The 26,460-nt window shown below is 43.9% G+C and overlaps 1 protein-coding gene across 2 annotated transcripts in view; it reads right to left on the bottom strand.

Moving 5' to 3' along the window:
- The window catches only part of zfhx3b (zinc finger homeobox 3b), a 136,785-nt gene that overhangs the window by 75,942 nt on the left and 34,383 nt on the right, over positions 1–26,460 (bottom strand). Inside the window, exons 1-4 of one of the 2 annotated variants that reach the window (XM_068731093.1) lie at positions 14,734–14,748; positions 11,477–13,993; positions 10,750–11,329; positions 7,398–7,894 (exon numbers count right to left, since the gene is read on the bottom strand). In XM_068731093.1, coding sequence (XP_068587194.1) covers positions 7,398–7,894; positions 10,750–11,329; positions 11,477–13,957 — 3,558 coding nt within the window. In that variant the 5' untranslated portion in view covers positions 13,958–13,993; positions 14,734–14,748. Of the gene's footprint in view, positions 1–7,397; positions 7,895–10,749; positions 11,330–11,476; positions 13,994–14,733; positions 14,749–26,460 lie in introns of those variants that run through there. The other variant, XM_068731092.1, reaches the window with a different exon arrangement.

The raw sequence follows: 26,460 nt of genomic DNA, 5'->3' as shown, positions 1-26,460 counted from the left end.
TATAAAATGACTTAGTACTGCTTAGAATGTTGTGTTTAGCTACTCAAACATCCTTTTGGTCTTACAAGTGGGAATGAAACAACAGCCAGGGCACATATCTATCATTCTGTAAAATGTATCGGTCCCATGACTCTACTCTGTAGGCCAAACCCAAACAGAATAGAGGTCCCTGTGTGCTCATCCTGGTACCTAAGACCTCCTCCTCCCCTACCTTGCTTTCATGTACAGCTCCACTGAACACAGACCTCAGAGCTGAGTAGTTTTGTGGCCCTGACCACTCGGAGGCCATTAATCTGGTGGCTTAGCCACTGATGTATTGATGGCACAGAGCCGGTAAGCCTGCCTGCCTCACTCTCTCCATCCCTTCAGCTTAGGAGCTACATAGATTCACAGGAGCCTCCATCTGGCCTCATCAAAGCAGTGTTTACCTGCCAATTGCCACCGTTAGTCTTATAGGTGCAGTGGCTATAGGTCACCAGATGTATTGACCAGTTGGGCAAAAAGACCTGTGAGATGCTTCAGTCAAGCCATAATAGCAACACTGTGTGTTTGCATGAACTCAAAGTACATAAGCAGCTAGATTTGATGTCTTTCAGTGTTTCGAACTGCATTCTGCAGCTTTCATCTTACAACTAACAAAAAAATAGAGCCTACGTTAAGGTGCTCTTTAGAGCAATACAATTCTAAAAGTAGCATTAGTGTTACTATATTATCATTTCTGGTGGGCCTATGGGCAATCACACATAATTCCAGATATATACTTGACCATCAAACAAGAAATATAAACTTGGTCAGTGGGGCAGTTTGGGATTTGCAAAACATGAAAAGGCCTTTATCATTTGTGTTTATAGTAATTTGTGTGTATGTAAATGTGTTGGCATTCCGCCTACATGGAATCTCATTTTACTGCAGTTTGACTGCCAGATACATATTCAATCCATAAGAAATGATAGAGGCCCCAGATTAAACGGAATCCTAGACTTTTTGAAGAAAAGGAAAATGGAATACTATCTCTCTGGCATCTTTACAGTTGGGATAGTAAAAACACAGGAACATGACCGATATATCTGTAATATCATCTTGACACGACAGAAGCAGGCAGAGCAGAGGTATAACACAGATTAGAGACCCTCCATTTGCTACAGAAAGAACTTTCTCCAAGATGTTATTGTCCTCTCAATACGGCCCCAATCTCCTACAATCACTTTAAAGGAAAGAACTTTATTTTACCATTTGTCATAATCACACAATTTAAAGACGTTTTCAAGCCTGTAAAGCTTTATGTGCCCTCTTTTTTATGGTAGCTAGATCTGTTGATTTAATAAGAGAATCAGTGTGTTGACAATAACGTTAACATTACTTTGCTCTCAAGTGAGGAGCAAGGAACTTTTTACAAGCTGAAGAGTAAGTAGACGGAGTGGGATGGGGCACGCCGACAGAGGATGTAGCTGAGGAGAATGTTTAGTTTTGCAGCATGGTCGGATTAAAGATATTTAACCTGAAGCAGATCCCCATTTTAGACCACCCACTGATTCAATAGCCATACTGGTTTATTTTGTGGGTCCCTTCACACCTATTTGCTAAGTCTATTAATAGTGTGGAGACAACACCAAAAGATAGGAAAGGGGAGAGAGAAAAAGCAATATTACGTAGGCAGAGTGGACTGAGGGGTATAGAGTTAAGGAAGTTTGACAGTTATGTGAAACTGTTTCTTGTCTGTCAAAAGGGGTTGATCTGGTGGGAGGTACAAACTGTATCTACACCATACAGAACTACCTACAGTGACAAAATCTCCTACTGTACACTAAGTGGAACTTATCTCTGCTTTGAACTGTTATGAACCCCAGTCATAAAAACTGATAGAACCATGCCTCCTATTCCTTTCCTTCCCCAAACACCAATCTGCCTTTTCCACTGATCAGCTTGGAGATAACAGGATCATCGGCTTCCTTGCACGTTAGCAGAATCGTGCACTGCTGATCTGGTCCAAAAACAAAAAATCTTATCAAAACAAACAACCATTAACACAATGACCAAGGATCTCCAACTCCCAGCTAACAATGTAACACATCATCTCTACCCTTTCTCTAATCCTCCTATGGCTATGTGTGATGGAACAAAGAGAATGCATCTCTATCGCCACCACAGACCCAGGACCAAGAACCTGGTCTTGTAATGCACTGGGCCCTTTTAACTCTGGCAATTGTGGTAAACAGCCACAGCCAAAAAAAAGCTGGGAAAAGACCATCCTCCCCTGTCTAAGTAGCTATCTGCTCCCCGTCTTTCGCTTTCATTCACTGTCACTCTTTAGTCCCTGCATAACCAACAGTAGGGCTGTTGCACATACAATGAATAGCAGCAGCAGCAGCAGCAGCAGCTGTGCCACAGGTGAAAACCTCTCCCTGGCCTTCACAAGGGGTGTGAGCTAGAAAAGTTGTGAAACTCTTGCACACTTCCAAACACTAAGCCCTACTAGCCCCCCAGCCTGACAACCCCTCTCTCCAATTCACCCTGATTTCTGTTGAATGCCACTCCTTCCTCGTTCCACTCACAACTCAGAGTAACTGAGATCAGTTTGAGGTAGGACACTAGAGCTCAACTTCCTGCAGGCAACTACTGACACAAAGAGGGTAACTGGGGTTCAGGACAATGACTGTGTTAGTGAGTTGGTGAGGTGTTACTGGGGCCTATCCAGAATTTAAATACTTCCTTAGCGTGATGCCTTTTATCACACGTACATCACTTGTACGGAATCATATTATAAGAACGTCTCTTTGAGCAATTAAAATGGTACATTTCATGAGCCCTATGTTGTCATCTGCTGGCACTTTAGATTTCAAGATTGCTCTGTATGTGTGTGTGTGTGTTGCACACACACACACACACACACACACACACACACACACACACGCACTGCATTCACACGGTTGTGCATGTGAAAGGAGAGAATGGGCTGTCTCCCAGGATGTGCAGCAAGCGCTTTATTAGAGCGGTAGTACCAGTAAATCAGAGCTCAGCTCTTCCTGGAACTGCTGCAACCTTTCCCACTGAGCACTATTACTGAACAATCATAGGCTAGCCATGATAATTAGCCGAGTATCTATCCTTCCAACCCTCCTGTCGCCCCCATCCCCTCTCTCCTGTCTGTCTCTCCATCCTCCTCCTACCCCTCCTCTTCTTAGAAATATCTGGTGGGTAAGCGGGTAAGGCCAGGCGCCCGCTGGATGTCATTTCGCCAGAGGATATCTCATAATACCTGCTGTAATATTTGTCTTGAGGTTGGCCAGGGTGACAACTTTGCCACATTCGTCTGCCCACACGATAAGACTTGCAAAAAATATCAAGAATTATTGGGACATTCCAGAAAAATCAAAAAAACTCATCTGGGACACTACAATCAGGCATCCTGTCATCTAGTGGGCACTTGGCCTAAGTCTTAGTCAGCAGGACTTATCTCCTGCATGAGTCTGAAATACTAATGATCTCCATTTGATTGATATTTTGTATAGCTATGACCAATTAGTGGTTGTACTCCAACAACAAACTATTGTATAGCCCAAGAGAATTGGAGTCAATCCTGGTAGTAATGATCATTAATGGGCAGGGGTCAACACGGTTTGCATTCCTGAGACTGAGAAGCCAGTGCTTCTGCTGAGTAGGATCATCAGCGAACCCCCTTAATGCCTTTTCATGTAACCACTAATCCCGTCATTTACATTACTGCCTCTTTCCCTCTTTCATGTTTCGTTGTGATTATTTGCCCTCTGCAGAGTGTAGACATTGTCTTTCCTCAGTGTTCACTGATTATTTTGGATTGCACTGAAGTGTAAAATAAGAGCAGTAACTACATTCAAGATACAGATGTATTGTGTTAGTTAATGGGCCAGCCGCTGGGCTCCACTTAACACTATGCTCTCATAGGTAAGGAGCAGACAGTGGATGTGACTGAGTGGGTAAGGTGGAGAGAGAGATAGGTGAGAAGTTTGCATAGTTATGTGTGTGCTCAATAGAGCGGGACCAGGACAGAGGAAGGGGTGTCAGGACTTCCTTGGTTAAAGATTCCCCATCTGATAGTGACGGCACTTTCTCCCTTTCTTTCCATGGTCAAGCGGCATCTGGAGTGGATTTTGTGCTAGCAGACACCGAGGAACATGATTACATTCGGCTAACTGCGCTCTAAACTGATTATGCATGTGCCAAGCTAATGGACTACATTTGCAAGAGGAAAAATAACATCCAATCAATCTCAATTACCGCCGGTTGCACCGGCCCTCGAGACAAAGAAGGTAGCCAGCTAACTCCCCATGCTCCTCCCCTTTCCCCCAACCCTTGACTGGAAGCTGAGGCCTGTGGCTAGGCCTGATAGGCCCCACCCTTTCTGTCTGGCCAGAACAGCCAGGGCCTGGGAGCTGGATTAGCTCCACTCATCTCACCTCCACACTAACACATAGCCAAGCCCTGAGGCCTTCTGCTGCTAGTATAAGGGCTATCATATTCACACACAGTATTATGTATGGGCTAACTGTAAAATGAGAATGGAAGCCGGGTTTGTTCAAGAAGAGTGAGTCTCAGCTTCATGTTCTAAAAACATACAGTACACAAACTAAATTTGGGGTTATCTGGATGCTGCAAAAGGACCCATCTGTTTGTGCTTAGGAGTGACCATTGTTAGAGCAGATGGGTAGCCATCATGCTGTCATAAGAGTCACCATAAACCCTATGGTTCATTGGAATAAGAGAAAGCCAAAGTTAGTTAAAGAGCACAGTGTTGGAAGTGTCTCAGCTGAGAACACAGCACACAGGGGAAGACGGCATCGCCCCCCCCGCTGTGTGGTGGTCCGTGTGGTCAGGATGACTGGCAGGATCTTTCTGTGGTCTTTTGGAACATTCCAATAGTTGGGGTGGTGGGGGTGATATTTTTAGAAAGCCCTAATATGGGCCGCATACCACAAACTCTCAAATTATCCCATCCAGCTTAGCCCTCAGTTTAAACCTTCCTTTTTAATTCCAGTAATTACAGGCTCCAATTTATATGGAGCTATGCACACAAAGGGCCTGTTTAATGCAAACCAGTTTGATTTGGGTGAAGTGTCCCAAGCATCTCCCACATCATACAGCCTGTTTATGCTGACTTGATGATTTATTTTCTCCCCAAAAAGGTTAAAAACGGTGCTATTTGCATCGGATTTCTTTGGGGAAGAATAAATGAATGGTGATTTTCCTTTTTTCGTCTTTGCATAATATACCAAGTTGGGTTTACAGGCTTGTGAGCCACTGTGGGTTTCAGCCTGTCAGTATTTCTACCAGGCCAGTAAATCAAATGTAGTATGAAGACTGTAACATCAAGTCAAATGGGGAGCCTTTGCTGCCAAAGAGGCCTCACAACCATGTACTTGTTGTCCGCTAATCACATTTGTGAGTCATAAAGTATTGTAATAATTCTTGTCAACTACAGAACATCTCTGTTTTTGAGTAGTGTCTGGAAGGAGAGTTTATGAGGACCGCAGTATTCTCGGGTTGGGAGAGCAGGTAATTTCTGGACAAATGCACACACTCTTACTCAGAAGATCAATTGGTTTTAAGAAATATGGAGCCATCTTAAGAGGCTTAAGTCATAAAAAATGATCATGCCTGGATGTGTTGTACATATTTAATCCCCCACAGTCTGAGCTGCAGTATGACATATGTCTCTTCTCTAAAAACTTGTGCGAAAAAAGAGACGAAAGGAAAAAAGAAATATTTCTCTTCTGCCTTCCGGGCTTACAGCAAAGTGGAAAGCATAATGTAATATAAAATTCTGAGAGACAAAAAAGTCTCTCTCTCCAAAAGGTGTGAGGAAGAGAGATAGTGAGAGAGAGAGAGAGAGAGAGAGAGAGAGAGAGAGAGAGAGAGAGAGAGAGAGAGAGAGAGAGTGTATGCCAGAGCCTGCCTATTTTGGTCTAATGTGATACTGTCATTGGAATGTGGGCCAGTAAGTCCAGCAGCGAAGGCCAGGAGAGGATGACCATGGGTTGGAAAAAGACAGAAGGATAACAGGCTATGCTTTTCTGCTGTCTCACAACTGACTCAACACATTTGCAGATTATGTTGCATATTTGCATTTCTATACATCTATAAATACCCTGTGCATTTGAAAATGTTCCTGCAGTGCTCCTGCTTGTTATGGTGCAAACCGCATAGTCTCCACTCAACACCCTCTGTGTCCCCTGGCCCCTCTGTACTAGGAGCCCTACATCACACCTTCCCCTTTAACACTTTCTCTCTTACTGTGATTCCAGTACCAAGGCTTTGTGGACAGGAAACATGTCTGTTATGCCAGTGGTTCTGAGGATCCGCTCATAATCCTGCATGATTTTCAAATAGACACCCTTTTTGAGGGGGTTTAAATGGACCACTTCCCCTTAGTTTTTAATGTGATTAAAAATATCACACTTGAAGCAGCACATTTTTCACATGCCTTTTAGTGGCTCCTTTCCAAAAAGACATCATACTATAATATACTAAGATACCAAAAAAGTGTCAAGCAATAGCGCTGTTTAAATACTTTTCCTGTTTGCTTTTTAAGTGTCAAACACATGACAATGGAGCGGACTTATTACAAAAAAAGGTCAAATCTACTAGGAGACAGTGCACATTACAGTGTTGTATGTTAGATTGTGTTGATATGTATGTAGTGTAGGCCTACAGACAGGGAGTGTATGCTGTCACTGTAAGTGTTTTGTTGTATGTGTTGTATGTGTGTGTGCATGTGCAGCTATGCCAGTTTGGGTTAAGCGCAGAGTGGCCAAAGCCGCAGACACACAGGATAGGTACCTAAGTGGAATCAGGCCTGTTAGATTTATGGCCATTTGTTCGGAGAGTGTTCATCCATTGGCTATTATGGAATGATTAGAGGAGAAGGTGAAGCTCCAAGTCCAGCAAAAATCAATACGGCTGTCGAGAACGATTCAGCCTTTCCCGCTCCGAGGAGTATTAGCACCAAACCTCTGTCTCTTCACACTTCTTCATTCGTCTCCTACTGATTCACCCCTAAGCCTCCAAACCAGCTTCACCTGCCATGTTCTCCTCATGGCAGCACTGTGACCCTGCCTCTATATGACTACTTGGAAGGCAAGAGTTACACAACAAAGCTATCATTCATGCACTGGGAGAGCGACTAGTTTAGTGGTGTGGCCTACTATTACTAGAACATTAACATGTTTTGCGAAGGGATATCAAGTTAGCGGACAGAGGATTAAGACACATTTTGCTATTTGTGTAAAACTTATCAAAGTTGAATAGGATAATAAATCCTCCCAAATATGACACAAATACACTACTTCTCCTGGCAATATTATTAAAATTGTCCAGACAAGGTTGAGTGGTGGGTGTGAGAAAGGAGCTTGTGGGCGACTAACCTTGTAGAGTTTGAGGCTTGCCTCATGGCGGGTATTGACAGTGTGCATCCTCAGCTTCTCCAGGCTGTTAGTGTAGTAGTCGCAGGCGTTGCACTTCAGGTGCACCGGGTTGCCTATGGCCACACATTTCAGGCGCCATTCGTTGCCTTTGCCCCCTTCTTTGATGTGGGCCACAAGCTGGTACTTTTGCACATGCTTGTCTGTCTTGCAGTGTAGCTGGAAGTTGGCCTTAAGCTGTGTGGTGTAGTGGCACAACTTGCACTGGTGAGAGTCGCCCACCACAGCGCGCCACTCTTCCTCCGGTAGGCTGCGTTCAGCTCCCATATGCATGCCAAGCACATCCAGGTTGTCAGTGGTGAAGCGGTTGCATACAGCGCACTGAAAGAGCTTGAGGGAGGGGTCGCTGGTTTGTGATAGACTTTCTCCTAGGGTCATCAGTTCTTCGGATACCAACTGCCCACCGCCCAGCCGCACGTCCATAGGGATCTCCCCACCTACTACAATGCACATGGAACACAAAGAGAGACAAAAGAAAGAGGAAAAGAGGAAAGAAAGGTATTTAGATGGCTGCATACATTCACTTCTAATTGTGTTCAACACATTCAAAGCTTACAGTCTAAATCAGAGTTCCGTTTATAAAGATCACTTTTTCTCTCATTAATTTACTTACATTTTTCAAAGGAAGTCATAGCTTAATTAATACCGAAATTCTGAAACTTTGAAAAACTACACTCTGTTGGTCGGTATGATATTAATGTGCATGTATGTATTTATAGCTATCCATGCTTTGAATTGAGAAAAAACAAAGCCTGGACTTTTCCAAAACCCAAAGACCAAAACCTCAAACTGCCAGATAATGAACGTACACATTGCCCTGTTTGGGCAGGTGCACTTTCATGGCCTGCCTCTAAATCAAGAGGCCATGAGCGCCACAGAAAAAGCAAGTTATTTTATCATTACTGAAGTACTAAGGAGTTCTCAAGCACACATTACTGTAAATCAAATCCATCGCCCTTGTTCACTGAATAATAATATAAAAAAATCCTTCTCTGCTTGAATTCTTTTGCTTCTTTCCTTCCGGATTGCCTCTAAATCAATATGTACATCTAACAGATAAATTCTGCTTGGTACTGAGTCTAAGAGGGGGGGGGAAAAAGGCAAGCACATATCCTATGACACCAACCACAGAACTGATGTCTATACAGTCTGGGAAAACTGACTTAAAAAATGAATTCTAAAAATATGAGGTAAGAGCAACCAGAGTTTTTGCCTTTGCTTGCTGATCTTTAATCTTTCACTGCCCAGCCTGAGCATGCAGGCTTGACCCTGCCTGGCTTTACACTAAATTAATTCCAGCAGCTCCTTTTTATTTATTGCTGCAGTATGCAGCCTGCTCTTGGACTTTTCTCCATTACCTGCGTTTTTATAGGAGAGGGAGACCTTTGAGAAGCCCTCTGAAATCACTCACAGACCCAGCTCCAGTCATGGCTTCTTAAACTCTCTCTCGCTTACAAACGCACAGAGGTACACACATGCCCAGTCGCTTTCCCTGTCCGGTCTTTTCCTGCACCTTGCACCTCTCATTTCTACCTGGCTCTCATGCACTATTACTATGCAGATTCAATGATTTACCACAGACCTGGATCATGTTCCTCACTAAATTATTGTGCAGACCAGTAGAACCAAGAACTTGATTTGTAGCTTTGCTTCTGTTTTCTTTTTTATATTGAAACCACAATATTGTAAATGTATATGATATAATGATATATATATATATATATGATTGCTAGTGTTACATGTTTTAATGTAAACCTTAAAAAAATCTGAGCCCATTACGATGTTTTAAAGTGAATAGATGCATGACTTGTCTTTTTCTGCTGTTTCACAGTCTACGTTAGACAACAATTTCCAGCACAAACAGCGAGAAGTCACATCCACCTCCCTTCACTTTTACTCTCTTGCACTCCATCTCATATCTTCCTATTACTACAGAAGCTGATTCTTGGGACGAGGATTACCAGGAGGCTGAGATCATGTGAGGTCATGTTATCTATCGCTTCAGCAATACACACAAAAGTCAAAAATCCACAGTGAGAGCATGAAAGAGCACCTCTAACTTTAGCCACCTGGTCTGAGATCTCCTTGTGATGGCAGAATCTTTCAAGAGGTTTACTGAGCCTTATGTATCATACTGTAGATTTAATATCAGAGTGTTTGTGTACGACAACTTGAAGAGTTTCTTAAAGTGTAATCGACGATGACACCACTGTCGTTTATGGGCCCAGACTGTGTCATCATTGCCTCCCTTGTAACATGCTTATTACACCTCAAAAGAAAATGAACCAGATGGCAGAAGAGGGGGAAAAGAATTAGTCACAGCAATCAATTATTGTTTGTGTCTTTGAACTGGCGACAGTTGTAGACAAGTCTGTACAAACTGTGGGGTTGTAACTGGTCCACCAAACACTCTGCTATGCTGCTGAATTACCCATGCTGAGCACTCTAACCTCCCTTCTTTGACCAAGATAAAATTTATAGCTGCAATTACAAAGTTGGAAAAGTGGAGAACTCCAGTGGTGAAGTTCAGCAACAGTTTCTGAATAATGACAAAAAGCTGAGGGTGGCTGCCTAAGGGGAAGGGCAGGGAGAGGAGAAAATATAGGTTTTGCCCCAAAACTCAAATTTTTTGAGCAAAAGTGGGTATCATAGATTTAACTTAAAAATTCTGTCATAATCAAATCGATACAGTGTCACTTAGAGGTCTTGTTAAGGAAGAACAAAGTTCCTCTGGGCTTCTGTGTGTTACTTGGCACAAGTATAGCTAAATGTACAGCTAGTTTATTTGTAGATGAAAGTAACTGGAAGACTGGTCTTGTGCACAAGAAGGATTTTCTATGGATGTGAGATGAAGGCGTTGAGCATAGGCCTACTCTCGTGAGGACTATTTTCATGCACACTATCAGTAAGGAAATATGGAGAGGGTCTGGGGTAAGCTCCCTGCTGTTATCTTTCTTTTACCTCTCCCTCTTTACTTCAGTAACCCTCTGCTTGTAAAATGTGAGAATTGTGTCAAGTTCACTAGGGCAGGCATACCTCAGGGCATGAGAAAGAAAGGCAGGCCAAAAGTAAAAAGTGGTGATAAATTCCCTAGTATATGTAGCAGTGGAGACGGGCAATATGTTTATATTTCTGCTCATCATTTTGTGTGTGAATGACATTAATGTTCTGTGTTCCAGTAAAGTGATGAATTAGGAATAAAGATCATTCAAAAGAAAGATCTCTGAACTGAACTTGGTGATTTTGTGGCAAAAAGGGGCATTTCTGAGAGCAAGAGAGGCAAAATTGGGCTCACCAAGTGCAGGGGCCAGGGCGGCCATGTTGGGATCCAGGTGAAAGCTCCCCATCAGGAACTGAGCCTCGGCTCCAGCTGGGTCTATCTTGAGGCCTGGTGGAAGGCTCATGTTCTGGGTCAGGTAATATTGGTAAAGCTCAGCCTCAGAGGGAGAAGGCATGGCTCCCAAGCCAAGCCGGCCATGCTGCATCTGAGTCACGTTCTGCTGGAGTAGCATCATGTTGTGCATGTGCTTCTCACTGGTCATGTGGATACGCAGGTTCCGTGCCACATTGGTCTCGTAGTCACATACCTCACACCGCCAAGTAGGTTTGCTCTTAGGCTTGGTTGGGGAGGGGGCCCCACACGGTCCAGCCATATGGGTGGAGGACTGTGTAGGATGGTGGTGGGGAGGGTGATGGCTACTGGCCTGGGTCACTGAGGGGACAGCCACCACTCCTCCTGGGGTATGTCCAAACACTTGCTCCTGCGCAGAGCAAATGGTGCCTCCATTTTGCAGTGTCTGCATGTTGTTCAGGTGCTTGTCCGACTGCATGTGGATGCTAAGGTTGCCCTTTGTGGTGGTCGAGTAGTTACACACCTAAAATATAAAGGAAATTTGCTCTTGAACTGCATTAAAGCTATACATATGTTACTTTACAATATCATTTCATCTTACAAAAGCCTAAATGGCCCAACAACACAACACAAAAAAAATGGAGCATCGCCACATTTTTTTGCTACATACCTCACACCGGAAGGGCTTGTATCCACAGGTATAGCTTTCTCCACGAGCCAGACGAGGGTGGCTCTGTCCACTGGTGCAGTATGAACAGGTGCCTCCAGAGTCTGGGTGCTTCTCTTTCATGTGGGCCTCCAACGTCTGCTGGTACTTGTAATGCCAGTTGCATTTCGGACACTTGAGTGTCTTGCATGAGTTGCGTGAATGCATCATGGTCATATGACCACCCAAGGAGCGTGAGGAACCCAGAACGGTGTCACATTTAGGGCATTCTACCCCACTTCCTCCGCTGCCACCAGGCCCATGGGTTTGTGAACACTCGCCCATCCCCGTAAAATCACAGGAACCCCCTGGGAAGAGGTGGGAGTGGCCATGAGATGAAGGGTGGAGGTGATGATGATGGTGGTGCATGTGGTGATGGTGCAGAAGGGCTCCATTTTCTTCCTCTCCCTCTGCCGGGCAATCATTTGGTTCTGGAGCTGTGGCACTATCTCGATTGGCACTTTCATCAGCAGCAGCATTGGAGGAAAGAGGTGAGGAGGAAGTGCCAGCAGTGTCATCCTCGCTCCTTCTGACAGCAGCTGCCGCCATTGCCGTGGGAACAGTGGGCCCCTGGCAGTTAAAGCTCAGAGAGAGCTCTGAGATCCTCTCCCCACCATCCACAGCTGAACCCTCTTTCTTGACAGAAGAGAAAGTGGAAGCAGGGTCTTTGCTGTTGAGTGTGGAACTGGCCGCAGAGGTGCAGGCAGAAGGCTGGAGAGCGCTACTAGGCATTAATAAAGGAGATTTGGAAATGCTTTGGTTTGAGACAGCTGGTTCCCCCGCTTCACCCCCGCCGCTGCTACTGTTACCACCACAGGCCACTGCAGAGCTTCCTGCCTCCACCTCGTCTTCCTCTTCCCCTAATAACAGTTCCTCTTCTTCTTCTGAGCCCCCCATCTGGCCTGATAGGTGCGCCTTGTTTTCATGTTCCTCAGTGTCCCCATCCTCTCCCTTGCATGCCAACTCTTTCCCAGCAGGCTCCTCTGTTCTCCCTCCCTGTTTGGGCAGGGCACTGGAGTCTTTGGCAGAGCCTGGAGATGAGGTAAGAGTGGATACTTTGGGAATGCTCAGCCCTCCAATAGAGAGGACTGAGCTTAGCGGGGTTTGTTGCTGCTGCTGTTGGTGGAGGCCAGAGTCAGAGTCTTTGTTGAGGAGGCTTTCGCTGCCCCTGTTGCTGCTTCCAGGCTCCAGATGGACACCACTAAATGTGCCATAGAAGCTCTGGCCAGAGTTAATGGGGAGCAGGGTAGGTGGCAGAGGAGTGCTCTTATTTTTTGGTTCCAGGAAACTGATGAGGGGTTCTTTGTCCTTCCCAATGCCCTGGATGATGGCAGATGCCTGTTTGTCCCCTAGTAACTGCCGCTCGTCCTCACACAGTGTCATGCGGTGATCATGGACGGCATGAGTTGCAAAGGAACGCACATAGCCAAAGGACAGCTTGCAGATGAAACACATGAGAATGGGCTTACCCTTGCCATATAGAGCTAGCCCATCAAATTTGGAGAAATCCACGTTGTTGGGAACATCTTTGGATACACAGGACTTCTTGGCAGACCCATCGCTGTTCAGGTAATCCTTGTTGCTTTTGTGCCGCACATCAAAGACACGGAAACTGTGCAGGACAGGGCTGAGGCCTGCCATGGTTGAGGTATTGGGGAAACCTTGGTCTGAATTGCCAAACCACTTCCTGAAGGACGAGGCTATGTGGAACGTGTTGATGATGTGCGGGTAGACTGAGGATGATGTCCCAGCAGGTTCCCCCGGGTTTCCCCCACTAATGAGAGAGTTTGTGGAAAGCAGGCCGGGTACCATGCCCCCACCACTTTGGATCAACTGACTGAGGCTCTCTACGATGTAGGCTGAGCCATCAGGCTGGTAGACTATCTCTCCAGCCAGGTTCTCCACATCACTATTCTCCTCTTCCTCTTCCTCCTCTCCTTCCTCACTTCCACTCTCAGGTGCTCCCTGCTGGCGTGTGGGCTGATGTCGCAAAAGAGTGGGCATGCCACCTCCCACTGAAGCCATTGGCACCCCAGGGAAGGGTTGAAGACTTGGGAAACAGCTGTCAATCTCCATTTCATCTAAGTCCTCAGATTCTTCCTCTTCTCCACAGCTTACTCCCTCTTGCTCTTCTTCCTCAAGACCTTCTCTTCTGGGATGCAGCTCGCCTGTGGCAGAGCTATCACGGTGGGCCTGGGGTGATGTTCGTTTTGGCTGCTGCTGCTGGGACTGCAGTTCTCTCACCCCGTCATGAGGTGTACTAGGGTTTTGGGGTTGAGAAGGGTAGGGAGCAGAGAGAGACAGGGGGTCCAAGGACGGTGCCTGGTTGGTGCAAGGGACCTGTGAGCTAGAGTGATCGTTCCAGGGCTGTGGTGGTTGCTGCTGCTGGGAGGAGCCGAGCCCATCGTCTGTCCCAGAAACCACAGGAGACTCACAGCTGTCCATGCTGATGCCTACATGAGGCGTTCATCGCATCCAGGCCTGCAGAAACACAAATTGGGTGATATAAAAGGTTATTGTTGTATGTTGGGTGTTAAATGTAAACACATACACATATACATAAGCACACACAACTTGTCAATTACCATGTCAATGTTGAAAACATACATTTTCCAAAATATAACTATGCTTATTCAGAAAAGATCAGATACAGAAAATATGAAAGAGACACTATGTATAGGAACCTTATAAGAAGAAAATCAAATGTATATTGCATTGGGTGAGAGACAAAAGTCTGAGATATAATTGGAAAGATGACACCATGCTCATTACGCTAGATTAGGTACTTTAACACAATACCTGAGACAAGCACTAATAAGCCGTCCATGATTCATCTTCCTGCCATATCAGGAAGGTACCATCTTTTATCTTCACCTTCCAAACAACACCCCTAATCTTATATTCTGCAAATCCTACATCCGTTTTTAATTAACTTGCAGTCAGAAAAAAGGAGAAACAGGCTAACTTAATGGATCAAATGGATTCCTTGTGAGATAATTAGACACTGAGAAGCCACCTATCAGCCATTTGCATTTACATAACTGGAAAAAGGGAAAACTGCATTTAAAAAAAGAAAGTATCACCACTATCACTCCATCTTCAAGTTGTGTCAGTGCATATAAGACGAATATAATACATTTTCACTATTGATAGAAATGTGTATGAACTTTAACTAGAGCAATAAATGGAGAAAAACATTTCTATGAACCCAAAATACATACGTATGCTGGGTTGGGACTTCACTGCAGCTGTGTTTAGATCTTGCATCCAATACCTCTACACTCAGCCTGGTTTCAAACACTCCCGCCATCCAATGCCTCTAAAATAATAAATGGTAGCTGAGCTTTCGGGAGCTGGCCATGCCCAGAGCATCTGAGAGGCCCAACACGGGCTGCAATTTAGAGAGCAGAAGAGATAAAATGATAGCACAAGATACTGCTGAGCTAATAATTTTATTAAAGGGATGCAGCCAACATTGATTAAAGGGGGCAATCGGGCTGAAACCAATAACTCTGGGCTGCCCTTTAACCCAACAGTACTGAATATTACATGAGCAAAGTTTCCCGGCACCAAGCTCACTGCCATGTCCCGGTTGATTAGCACATTCACTGCTTGCGCTTGATTTATTTACTTATTTACTTAGAGATGCAAATTTCAGCTGTGATCAGAATGGAGTCTACCCCCACACCCTAACATATTAACCACTGAGGGAGAGGAGAGATTGATAATGTCTGTCTGCCTTTTCATGAATGTCTGATGAAGCTTGCCTCCCACACAACATACCTGAGACCTCCCCAGTCTATATGCACTTAAACTTAAAAAATAATGGACTTCCATTTTAAAGATGTGGTTTTATATTTGAACTTCAGAAAGAACAATAGCAGGCCAGAAGAGCATATTACCAGCAAAGTAACAATAATGAAAGAGGCAGTATAATGATAAAGCTATGGTGTTGGTTAAATTCATAATGTGACTGCAAAGATGATGTAGATGTTATTGTCATAAATACCCAGGGACATTTTCTGTCAGTATGGTCCACCTGATTGTTTTGTTTACACACCACAGAAGCTAACCTTGATGACCCTTGCCTTGCTTTGCATACAAAATGAAAGATATTAGACCGGCTGGCTTATTAACAAGATTGCTTTATACAGCCAGACATGATTTAGAGACGGCTGCCATGTTGAGTGAGGGGATACTAGCCCTACTGGTCTGTATTTATTATCTGCTCCATTAATAAGAGGCTATGAGCTCAACAGCCATTTCACACAAATAGACTGAGGGCAGCGAGAGTAATGCAAGAAAAAAAAATATGCCACATGTCAAGCAGACAATGATTCTTCAAAGTAAAAGCATCTGGATAAACTGCACAAAATCAAATGGGGAAAAAAAGCAGAAAATGTAAGCTGTCTAAAAGGACTGCCACATTGGAAAAAGTCTCCATGCGTCCTGTCTGAGCATGGTGTTTCACACCTTGTTCCTGTAATCTATTCCATCAGCCCCTCCTCCAGATTCCACTGCCTGTCTCGACCAAGCCTGGGAACACTGAGCACCAAATGCACAACTACTAGTTAAGATTGTTAGGTCACAATGACCTCTAAAGTTCTCTACTCTCAACTTTGCATGGTCTTGAGTCTGAACACAGTGGATACAGTGTACTGTACTAAGTGTATTTTCCCATCCATTCCTATTACTGCTGTAAGATACCTGAAGCAATTAGCAGTAGACAGGATAACACGATGACTCTTGATCAGTGCTGGAGCTCTGAGCCAGCTTGGTGTGTCCACTGCTTACAGAAAACAGGATTGCCCTTTAAAATCAAGATGGTGTAATTCAATAACCTGCAGTGGTTACTGATGAGCAATGGGATTGTCTGGAGTCGGCAAGTCGCAGATGGGCCAACTGATATAACGCTGTTTGTCTCTCGGAGGTCTGCCTGGCTCAGTGACACCTGTTTAAAGCAGGAAAAGCTTTAATCTCTGGGAGGCACTAAACAAGCCAGGGAGACAGACAAAGAGACGCGGTCGAAGAAGAGGGGAAGTGGAGAAGGCCGGTGTCTCTGTGTGCTGACTGTGTTAATAACCACAAATCAGAATGATGGAGCAGCCCACTAAAGGTGACTATTGCTGAGTGGTATTATGCAAGGTTATATACTGTAATATGTTACTGTAAGAAAGTTGTAAGTTTCTTTTGCATACCGGCACTAGTGCTGATTGCACAAAACAAGTGATCCTGCCATGGCCTCTGCCCTTGTGTTGTATCTTAATTTTCAATGTGGGCCCACTGAGTTGACAATAAGCAGGCTGTATGCAGCCAAAACAAGCCTTAGCTGAGAATACAAGATAATCAGAGGGAAGAAAAGGCTGGATTCCTGAGCTGATCTGAGGGAGAGCATGCCGACGCACAGATCCTGACGGTAGAACTCACACTCCTGCTGCCACCTGTCTTCAAAGGCATTATGCCAGGGTCCCCCCTGCTCTTTCTTTATCTCTACTTTCACAAAACAACAAAAAAAAAGTCATACTCCACCTCCTCCCACCACCCTAACAAAGCAGATAAGGTTTAATCTTGCGAAAAGGCCTCTGTCCTAATGAATACTGTCAGAGTGGGTCTGGATGTCATTTGGTAGGGAAGGAAAATGAGATAAGTTATAAGTTATGGGTCCTTTCATTAGTTGGGATTTACCAGCCAACTGAGGGAGGAATTAAAGGCTAAGGAACCATCTGATTATAAGCATGCCTGATCACCTGCCTGGAGGCCTGGCCTTGCCTCCAGAGGACCCTGCTCTCCAGGGTTTCCTGAGGGAAATAGCTCAGACTCAACCCAAGCTGTGAATAGTGTATGATGCAGCCTTGACCCTTACTCGTATTCGCATACAAGTCAGCAGATAGAGAACACCTCTTTGAAATGGGAAAACACAGTTTCCTAATACACCTAGAGGACCCCTAACATTACACCAGATGTGATTTTCAATTGTCCCTCAGTTATGTTGCCTGTCTGTGTCTGGTCTCTGAGCCATCACAGAGCTTGGCCAGCCACCGCAGGGTAAGGGGCGCTTATTGGAAAATCAATGGTGTGAACGCTAAGCAAGTTACAGGAAGATGTGGGAAGGAAGGGTTCTTATTGATAAAGCAGGGGAAGGCCTTTGATGTTGCACTAGGGACATGCTCATTGATAGGGGAACCATTGTAGTCCTCAGGCAGAGTGAGGCGGGTTTATCTCCTAGGTTTGTTCCAATTAATCACCAATAAAAGGCGTGCATGCATTGCACTCTTAAACACAAGTCCATTTCAATTCCAAACATGGCTTGGTAAATTCTGGTTATAATACTGTGCTCATATAGTGAGGCAATTTACATTTTCGACACTGCACCGCAAGGGTCTCTTTTTGCCTTTCTCTACTTTGTTCTCTATTGTATCCACTCTATTCCCTACCACAACTGACTGTAGCCTGCTAGCCTACGTATATCTAAAACAATAACCTGATACTCAGCTAAGGGATAACTATGCTAACATATGAGTGTGCAAGTGTGTTAGTAAACAGGCAGACTGCTGTCACAAGATGATTTACTTTACAAAATCAAAATTAATAAATGCAAGAAATTATAATATACTCTTATTGCCATTAAAATTATGATTATGAATCAAATATTTACTTTATTAAAACTGCAGTGAAAACAATTCAAGTAGGCTTCGTCATGGAGTTGTGCGCCAAAAAAGTTTGTCAACCACTGATACGGACAACACACCATTATAATCATATTAGGTACATGGAGTTCTTGTTCTCTTTGATCTCCAACACCGTAAATCAGACAATTAACCATGTGCAGCATTGTTGTTTATTGTGTGCCGTAAATATTCTGTCTGTTATTCTGCTAATGCAGACATAAGGCTGCTCCCATATTGCTCCAACTGCAGGAGGCAAAAAGTCACCTCAGGTCGATGGCACTCAGCCTGTAAACAGGGCTTCCCGTAAAATCAATGATCTTCAGTAGGAGCTATCAGTCTGTGGAACAGAAATAGCCATGGCTGTGTTGAGTCTGAGGCTGGGAAGAACAGAGCTGTGTGTTTACATGAGTGTGTGTGAGTAGAGGGGGCAGGCCACTAGCATGTCTGGGAGTATTTCTCAGAGATAGCAGAACTGAGGCCTGCAGCTTCTGTCATGTTACAGCCAGTGAAAACCTAGAAGCATTATGTGCCAGAGACAAAGACTGCAGTTCACAGATTTTATTAATATTGTCTTGCATGTGCACTGTATGCATTAGTTGGAACAAATGTATCACTTATAGCTAAAATAATCCTTGCTGATTACAATATGAGCAACTCAAATACCCAGGAGGCAATGTGCTGATTGTTTTAGTTTCACAGCATTTGATTTTAGTAACCATTTTGCACTAGTAACACTGGCCAGAAAAAGGAAAAATTGATCTGTTTGTAGTATCAATTGCCTCCTTTGTTAATAGACTTGAAATAGAACCTTGAAAATGATTTTACCCTTTACGCAACACCATCAAATTCTGCTAATCCATTCCATATTGCAGAACGGAAGAAAAGTGATTTAAGACAGAGCAACAGTGAAATTGCAGTGCAGAACTGTACGGTACTCATACACAGGGCAGTCTGATTAGGTGATCTGATTGGAGCTCAGCTAACTTCCAAAACCCTCTAGAGGGAATTTACACGTGGCACTAGAGTGTTTCCTCAGTTTTGGAGGGTGTGATAGAAACAGCGTGCTGGTGTAATTAGAAGTAGTTAATTAGCTGTGGGTTAATTACTGGGTTCTGCAGAGTGTTGGTGAAAGACCTGGTGGGGTGGCAAAGCAAAGGGAAGCAGCGAACACACAGCAGGAAGCTCCCAGTCTCCCGCCAATTAGCAACCTCCATGGGGTGGGGGGATTCTCACATTCTCTACAAATATGAGAAGGCTCATATAATTTCACTCAAACTTCAGTACAGGGGAACATATAAAGGGTGAGCAGACAAAATACATACTATTTAAATATACATGCTGTTGGAGAGTTTTTATTACTGTTTTTGTAAAGAAAAACACATTTGCCAAAACATTGCAGTTAAACTTTAGGAGTGATACTAAAAAGAAAATGACAACCAGGTTTCTGAGGAACGCCAGATTAAGAATAAAACAAAGTAGGGGCTATTTTAATCACTACAAAATTAAGTTCTTAGTACGGCAGCCACAAGCTATCTTTCTTCATTTACAAACCACACTGAAGGACTGCACTGTATTATTTTCCTGTTATGTCCCATGTGGTTTGTTTAGAAAGCTTTGTAATTTATAAGAGCATTAATTATCCTTGGAATTAAGGTATTGATGTATAATCAGAGAGCGGCTATTGGGCACAAGCTAACATTCGCCCCCAGGCAACCCAGTGCATAGAGCACACACAGTATGCACTTGTACACAGTGGGGTTTCTGTAAAATTGCAAGACAGAGAGACAGACTGAGACAGAGAACTTCAATCCGTGTCTTTCAAATTCTTATCAGATTATTTAGATACACATCCCCCATTTCACTCGATTTTAGACCAACAGACATGGATATTGAATGATTTGCAACAGTCTGACATGGATCTTCACATCCTTTTGCATGCAGCGCTGACTTTCCCATAGTGTGGAATGCAGAAAGGCTAAAAGAACACTTTGTACACTGGTCTGTCTGGCACTAATCAATCAGAAAACAACACACTGATTATGATCCTTGGGAAGATTTCTAGATGTGAAACATTTCGAAATCCCATAAAAGAGGTAAATAGATATGCAGTATGTATAACTGCGTTTCTGTAGTGTTTGCAGATTAACAGAAAGATAGAGAGATAGAGGAAGTGGGATTAAGATATAGAGCTAGAGAGAAAAGTGACATTGAGATATAGAGCTAGAGAGAAAGGGAGACAGCTAAAGACACATGTCCAACGAAAGGTCAGGGACAAGGGGGAGATGTGTTGATCAAAGTCTTTGAGCCCCAGGTCCTTCATTTGGACTAATTATCAAATCTGCCCCTATTTATATCTGCAGAAGGCAGACGTTCTCTCAAGAGAGGATGGAAGTGAAATCTGCTAACTCCAGTGCTTTTGGAGCTTCTGTTTGCACTCACTCCATTATATTTGTTTTATAGTAACAAGGATGAGGGTGAGAGGGGGTGTTAAGAGAACCTATGACAACAAATTATTTGGGTATGTTGAAGTAAAAGACAAAACACTTTGTACAGAACTCTGCAAAACGGAGCAAAATGTGAAATATAGAATCACTCAACTTTTTTAGGGTGGGAAAGTGATTTATGTCAAGAAAACGATTACCTAAAAGGCAAAATTGCATGGTGCCACCCACACACACACACACACACACACACACACACACACACACACACACACACACACACACACACACACACACACACACATACACAACTTCCCGCAGCGCTGCAGTTAAGGCAAGCCAACCACAAACACAGTTGTTAAAATGATCAATACCATTGAAATATTAAACCTTAAGAAGCCACAATATTGATTGGGAGCCCAATGATAAAACGGTTTATTATCACAATTGTGGGGCTCTATGTAAATGTTTTGAAGAGACCATCAGCTGTCCAGCAACCAATGACTGTGGCTACCCCCCCCCCCCCCCCCAACCACCCCCCCCCTAACCACAAACATGCCCCACAATCCAATCACCACTCAGCTCTGCTCCCATACACTGCCATCCAAACCCCGAGGAATTGCAGGGATTGGGGCGAACAGGGAGATGTCATTACCGCTACTTCTACTTCCATTAAGGATAGCTGACACTGATCAGCATACCAAGCCCCTGTTGACAGAGAGACGGGAGAAGGGGAAAGAACAACATGGTAGCTCTGGGATGTGGTTTAAGGAATCTCCAGCAGTCATGACAGCAGACGGGACCATACAGTGGAGAAGGATTCAGGCTCCATACAGGGATCATGCCCTGACAGACAGATAGGGGACATGGATAACATGTCTATAATCCTGGGCCTTTCTGTGTAATCTGGAAAACAAATACCTTAGTAATGACCTAGACCTGCACCTGGTAAAACACAGGGTTCACTAGCACCTGGAATTAGACAAATATCCACTGCAGAACATTCTTAAAGGGACACACTCCTTTAGCGAAACGCTCAAAGTTTTAGAAAACTCCAACGTATGAATTAATGGTGTATTTTCTTTGAATAGATTGTCCACTGGCTTGGACTATTCCGCAAACAGAAAACAGCAAATCTATAATGTGGTTAAGTGGTTAAGCTGGGACACCCTCTGAGGTGCATGGAGTGGTATGATGAGATGAGTTAAGTCACACAGAGGCTCAGCAGTGCAGCAGTGCCAGCAGCCTGAGGGTTAGGCCCAGTGTTCGGTTAAGTGTCTAAACCTGAGTAGGGTGATAAGATCCCTTTTAGAAGCCATGTGAAGGCCAAGTGACCAGGAAACCTGAGTAATGTGGGTGAAAGCTGTCCAGGGTGAGAGCAGAGATGTGGAAAGTCATGCTGTGTTATGTGTGGAAAATGGAAACTTACTATCTCTTTTATGCACCTCATACCGAGGAGAGATGCAGTCCCATACACATACATTTGTATGTGCACATATACCACCACACACACATGCACACACACACACAATTAAACACAACACAACACACACACACACACACACACACACACACACACACACACACACACACACACACACACACACACACACACACACACACAGAGATCAGGGATTGGTGTCCCAGTGAAACCATTCTGTGGAAATTACTTCTTTGCAGAAAAAAGGCATGAAAGCCAATCGTGACCCGGCCTAATTCTAGAGTAGGATATCCTGGATAAATAATTAGAGGGTTCCTTTGAAGACCCTGCACAGCCGAACCATTCACTCCCCACTTCACATTTGCTAAAGTCATTAATGACAACGATTTTGAAGGGAAAAGCGAAAATCTTTCTGGTACACAAATACTTTTTTTTTATGAGGCCTGGCCCAAATTCCTCTCTGCTTAGCTGAAGCCCTTATCCTGGGAAAAAACTGCACCCGTATTAAACAATAAACCTCAGGGGAAAAGTGTTTTCTATTGCCCCCTTCCACTGCTGAACTACGAGAGTTCATGAAGTTAGAAGAATAATGTGCCCTGTGTTTTAAAAGAGGAAGTGAACAAAAAATGTTCGGACACTGGCTGTCAAAAGACGGTAAAATCAAAGCAAAGAGAGACAATAGTTTAAAACTCTAAAAACTCAGTTTTATGTTTGAGAATGACAAAGGAGTGTGATCACAAGCTTGTTATGAATATCAAAAGGATCCCAACCTTAATGAACATCACTGACTTCTTATACATGAATATCCCTGAGCCAAAGTGACATACATCAGCAGTTAGTGCTTCCACTCACAGCATGCGCCACTTCTACAGTGAGCTAACCATGACCATTCATTGTGAATAAACACGAGGGAATCTGACAGGTGGAAGGACGGGACCATTCATCACATTAAGATTGGTCTCATTCCCAACGAAGGAAAATAGACTCATCAAATTGTATTTTAAGTCATCTGCATACTGCTGGAGCCTCTTAAGAGTATTTCATTGAAACATAAAAAGAAAAGATAATGTGACTTCAGGAAGACAAACCCACTGAGCCCTAGTTTACATGCCAATGGGATGCCTAATCTTTACACTGGCAGTTTATAAACAGAGCACTCGTACATCAGATCTTGATGCAATCGTCATCTTAATAGGAGAGCAGAGCTTGCCCTACAGTTTACAAGGACAGATTCCAAGGCAAACCTTGGAAGGTGAAGTGCATTCCTTCTGAGTAGAGCAGTGATGAGGAACTGTCAACATAGGAAAAGGGAAGAAAAACAAAAAAGAAAACAACTTGTTAAGTGTAAAACAAGGTGGCCTGTAGGGCAATGCTGAAAGACACCTCAGCACTTGACTCTGAAGTGTGCGAGGAACATCAAACAGCATTTCTGTAGCTACGTTGAGCACTGACAGAGCCAACTACGGTGTTCAGAGACCCTTCTGTGACAAAAAACACTACAGTTTGGCAGGAAATAAAGAGGTAATTAAACAAAACTAAAAGACTAAGAGACAACAATTCCTCATTTAGTAGTAATCATAAGTGTTCATATACACTAAATCTGAGTTCTGTTCTGAGCTACAGACCTCCAGGGAGACCTGTCTAACATGAGGAAAAGCTGCTGCCATCAAACTACAAAACGGAAACAGAATAACCCCATTCTAAAATGCAATTGCAAACAATGAAGCAGTCCCTATTAGATAATGCCTATTCCTGAGTTGTATAGCTAGAAGGTGAGCATGTGGAGCAAAGAGAAATGACACTTGGGTAGCAAACATGGCCAACAGAAGGAGAGTGAGGGGCAGAGTCAAGGCATCTCTACTGCACAGCAGCTAAGAGAAAATCAACAAATATATGACCAGTAAAGCTGTTGGCAGCTCAGTGCTTGCACCAAAACTTGGCACTGTGGTGTCTACAAGTGTCCAAGCACTTTGATCTGGGGAGGCAGATGCCCATGTGCTGGGAACACATTCAAAAATCGTATCTCTATGGGCAGGAGGAAACAGACAGAGGAAACAGACAAGTGAGAGGTAGGGAGAGGCAAAAAACTGGTGTGATATTTTAAGAAATGCGAAGCAGCCTGGTCTGAGTGTTGTGACAGCTATAGTGCTGTGGAGCTATATTTGAGAAAGACCAGCCTGCTGCCCCTCATCTCCACACACACACTGCAGCCCTTGTTCATCTGCCTTAATGAAATGGCCACATGCCTCCTCTCATCCCAGAGCTGCTTGCACACTAGCACCTGGTAGATATAAATCAGCCCTACTGAGCTGTATTTGGGAAGTGAGGCATTAAGCATGACATGGGCTGTCAAAGTTCAGATCGCACCGACCGCAACATCTAGTTGAACCGCTGCGGAACAGACCCGAGACCAAGGAGTGGGCCTACCATCGGCCTCTTATCTTCTGCCTCCCAGCTCCGCATGACATGGCTGCCACATCTGGGCCCCAGCTGGGAAGCCTGCTGAGCACAGCGTAGCACAACCAAGGCTTGGTAAGGGAGCAGCGGAGCACCCACGCTACATGGACTCATGGGATCAACAGCCTAAGAACAGTCAAGATTTAAATGGGCGTTGTTTGCTGCCATTTATCTGTGGGTATTCTTATCTGTGAGCTGTGGGGGCTTGTGGGTATTATTACAGATTTAAGTAGCGTAGGTTCTATTTCCGAGCAAGAAGATGAAAGTAGCTGAGTGCATGTTTGTTGTGTGAGCATGCTGTATGTGACATATGTGTGTGTACGTGTGAGCAGAATTTCAGTCACGTGAGCCCAAGGTCTGAAGGTCAAACACTGCAAGAGAACCCACACATTCCTCAGAGGACAGGCACACATCTAAATGCATGGGCATGTGAAGGTTTACATTGACTTGGATGCATACATGTGTAAGCATATTAAACTAGTCAAAGCACCAGTTTTCCACCAGTCTGCCCTAGAGCTTTATACGTGAATATTAAATATATTCTCAATCTTGGCTTTCCGTGTATGGGATGAGTCCTCAGACAGATACACAAGACACAAAGGCAGAGAGACAGAGCCCTTAAAAAGAAAAGCTCTATGAAAAACAGAGTGAGAAGGGACAAAGGGAGCTAAAGGGTGGGAATAAAGAATTATCATCTGCTTGGGATATGGTCATGGGCTTTCACAGATGGGGATGGTAACATGTCATGCCCTTCTTATGTATAAGTCACAATGGAGAGCTGAGGTGGAGCAAATGCACGAAAAAAAAGAGAAATAAGGAAAAGGAGATGGGGAAAGTGTAATTTACTTTGCTGGTTAATTAGCTTCAGGATCAAGGGCTCAAGTCAATGACAGATGCCTCTCAGGGAAAATGCAAGCATGTGAGGAGGACCACAGCATTACACTTATGACATATAACATTCATTGATTCAGTCAGCGGGAGCATGTGTCAAGGGCATAAAAACTGCTATGTGTACTGTACAGAATACAGAAAAATCCATTCATGGATTTCAGGTTATCTTTGGCAGAGGTGAGTAAAGTAGAAGAAAACCTGATTCTAAATGCTGGAAAGTGGATCAGACCCTAAAACTGGATCTGCTGGATGCTTGTATTAAATGAAGACGTTGTTTGGAATTGGATACCATTGTCTACATTGTTTTCCTTTCCTCCGTCCATTACATCATAATTTAGGAGGCAGTCGACAGGAGTGATCACAGGAAGAATATGAAGAAAGTAGCAAAAAGCATGTGGCTACATACCAATATTAGCAAAAATCATTTACATAATATTCATATAATATCAATGCACTGACAACAAAAATAAGTTGTTTTTCCCCCCCAACAGCAAAATAAACCTCACTCAGTGGCAGTAGATCAGCACTTCCTAGTGGTCCTCCAGAATTGCACATTTAATGGAAATTTAATTAATGATGACATTGTTTTGACATTGAAAGAGCATGCCAGCAAACGAGATAAACAAGATCTAGCTCTGGGAAGAGTGCTATCAGAATACTAAAGGAAACAGAAAGCTGGGAGATCACAGACAAAGCACTTTGAATTTTAACCCTGGGTCCTTGGACAGCTCCATTCAATCCCCCCATACGATGAGAGAATATTTTACACTCAGCACCAAGTTCTGTGTGTGAACACACACGCACACAGGTATAAGGTCATATCCATGTGAGACGAAATAGCAGCCAGATACAGTGCCATATTGTGAATGAATTCTCGCTATGGTGCGGTGAGTTTCCACTCAGGCTGCTATGCCAGTGTACTGGGCATAGCAAAGAGTCTTTACACATGCCAACTAGAACTGGGAATGAAGCCATAAGGCTGGGAGGACAGGCATATACACTGCAAAACACACGCACACACACAACAACATCAACCACATACCACAGACA

This window comes from Cebidichthys violaceus, unplaced genomic scaffold (assembly GCF_023349555.1).
Source record: "Cebidichthys violaceus isolate CVI_PGR_0920_01 unplaced genomic scaffold, fCebVio1.0.p SCAF_5, whole genome shotgun sequence".
Lineage (NCBI taxonomy): Eukaryota > Metazoa > Chordata > Actinopteri > Perciformes > Stichaeidae > Cebidichthys > Cebidichthys violaceus.
Note: the sequence above shows the minus strand (reverse complement) of the source record. Positions and strands in the feature narration are given on the sequence as shown.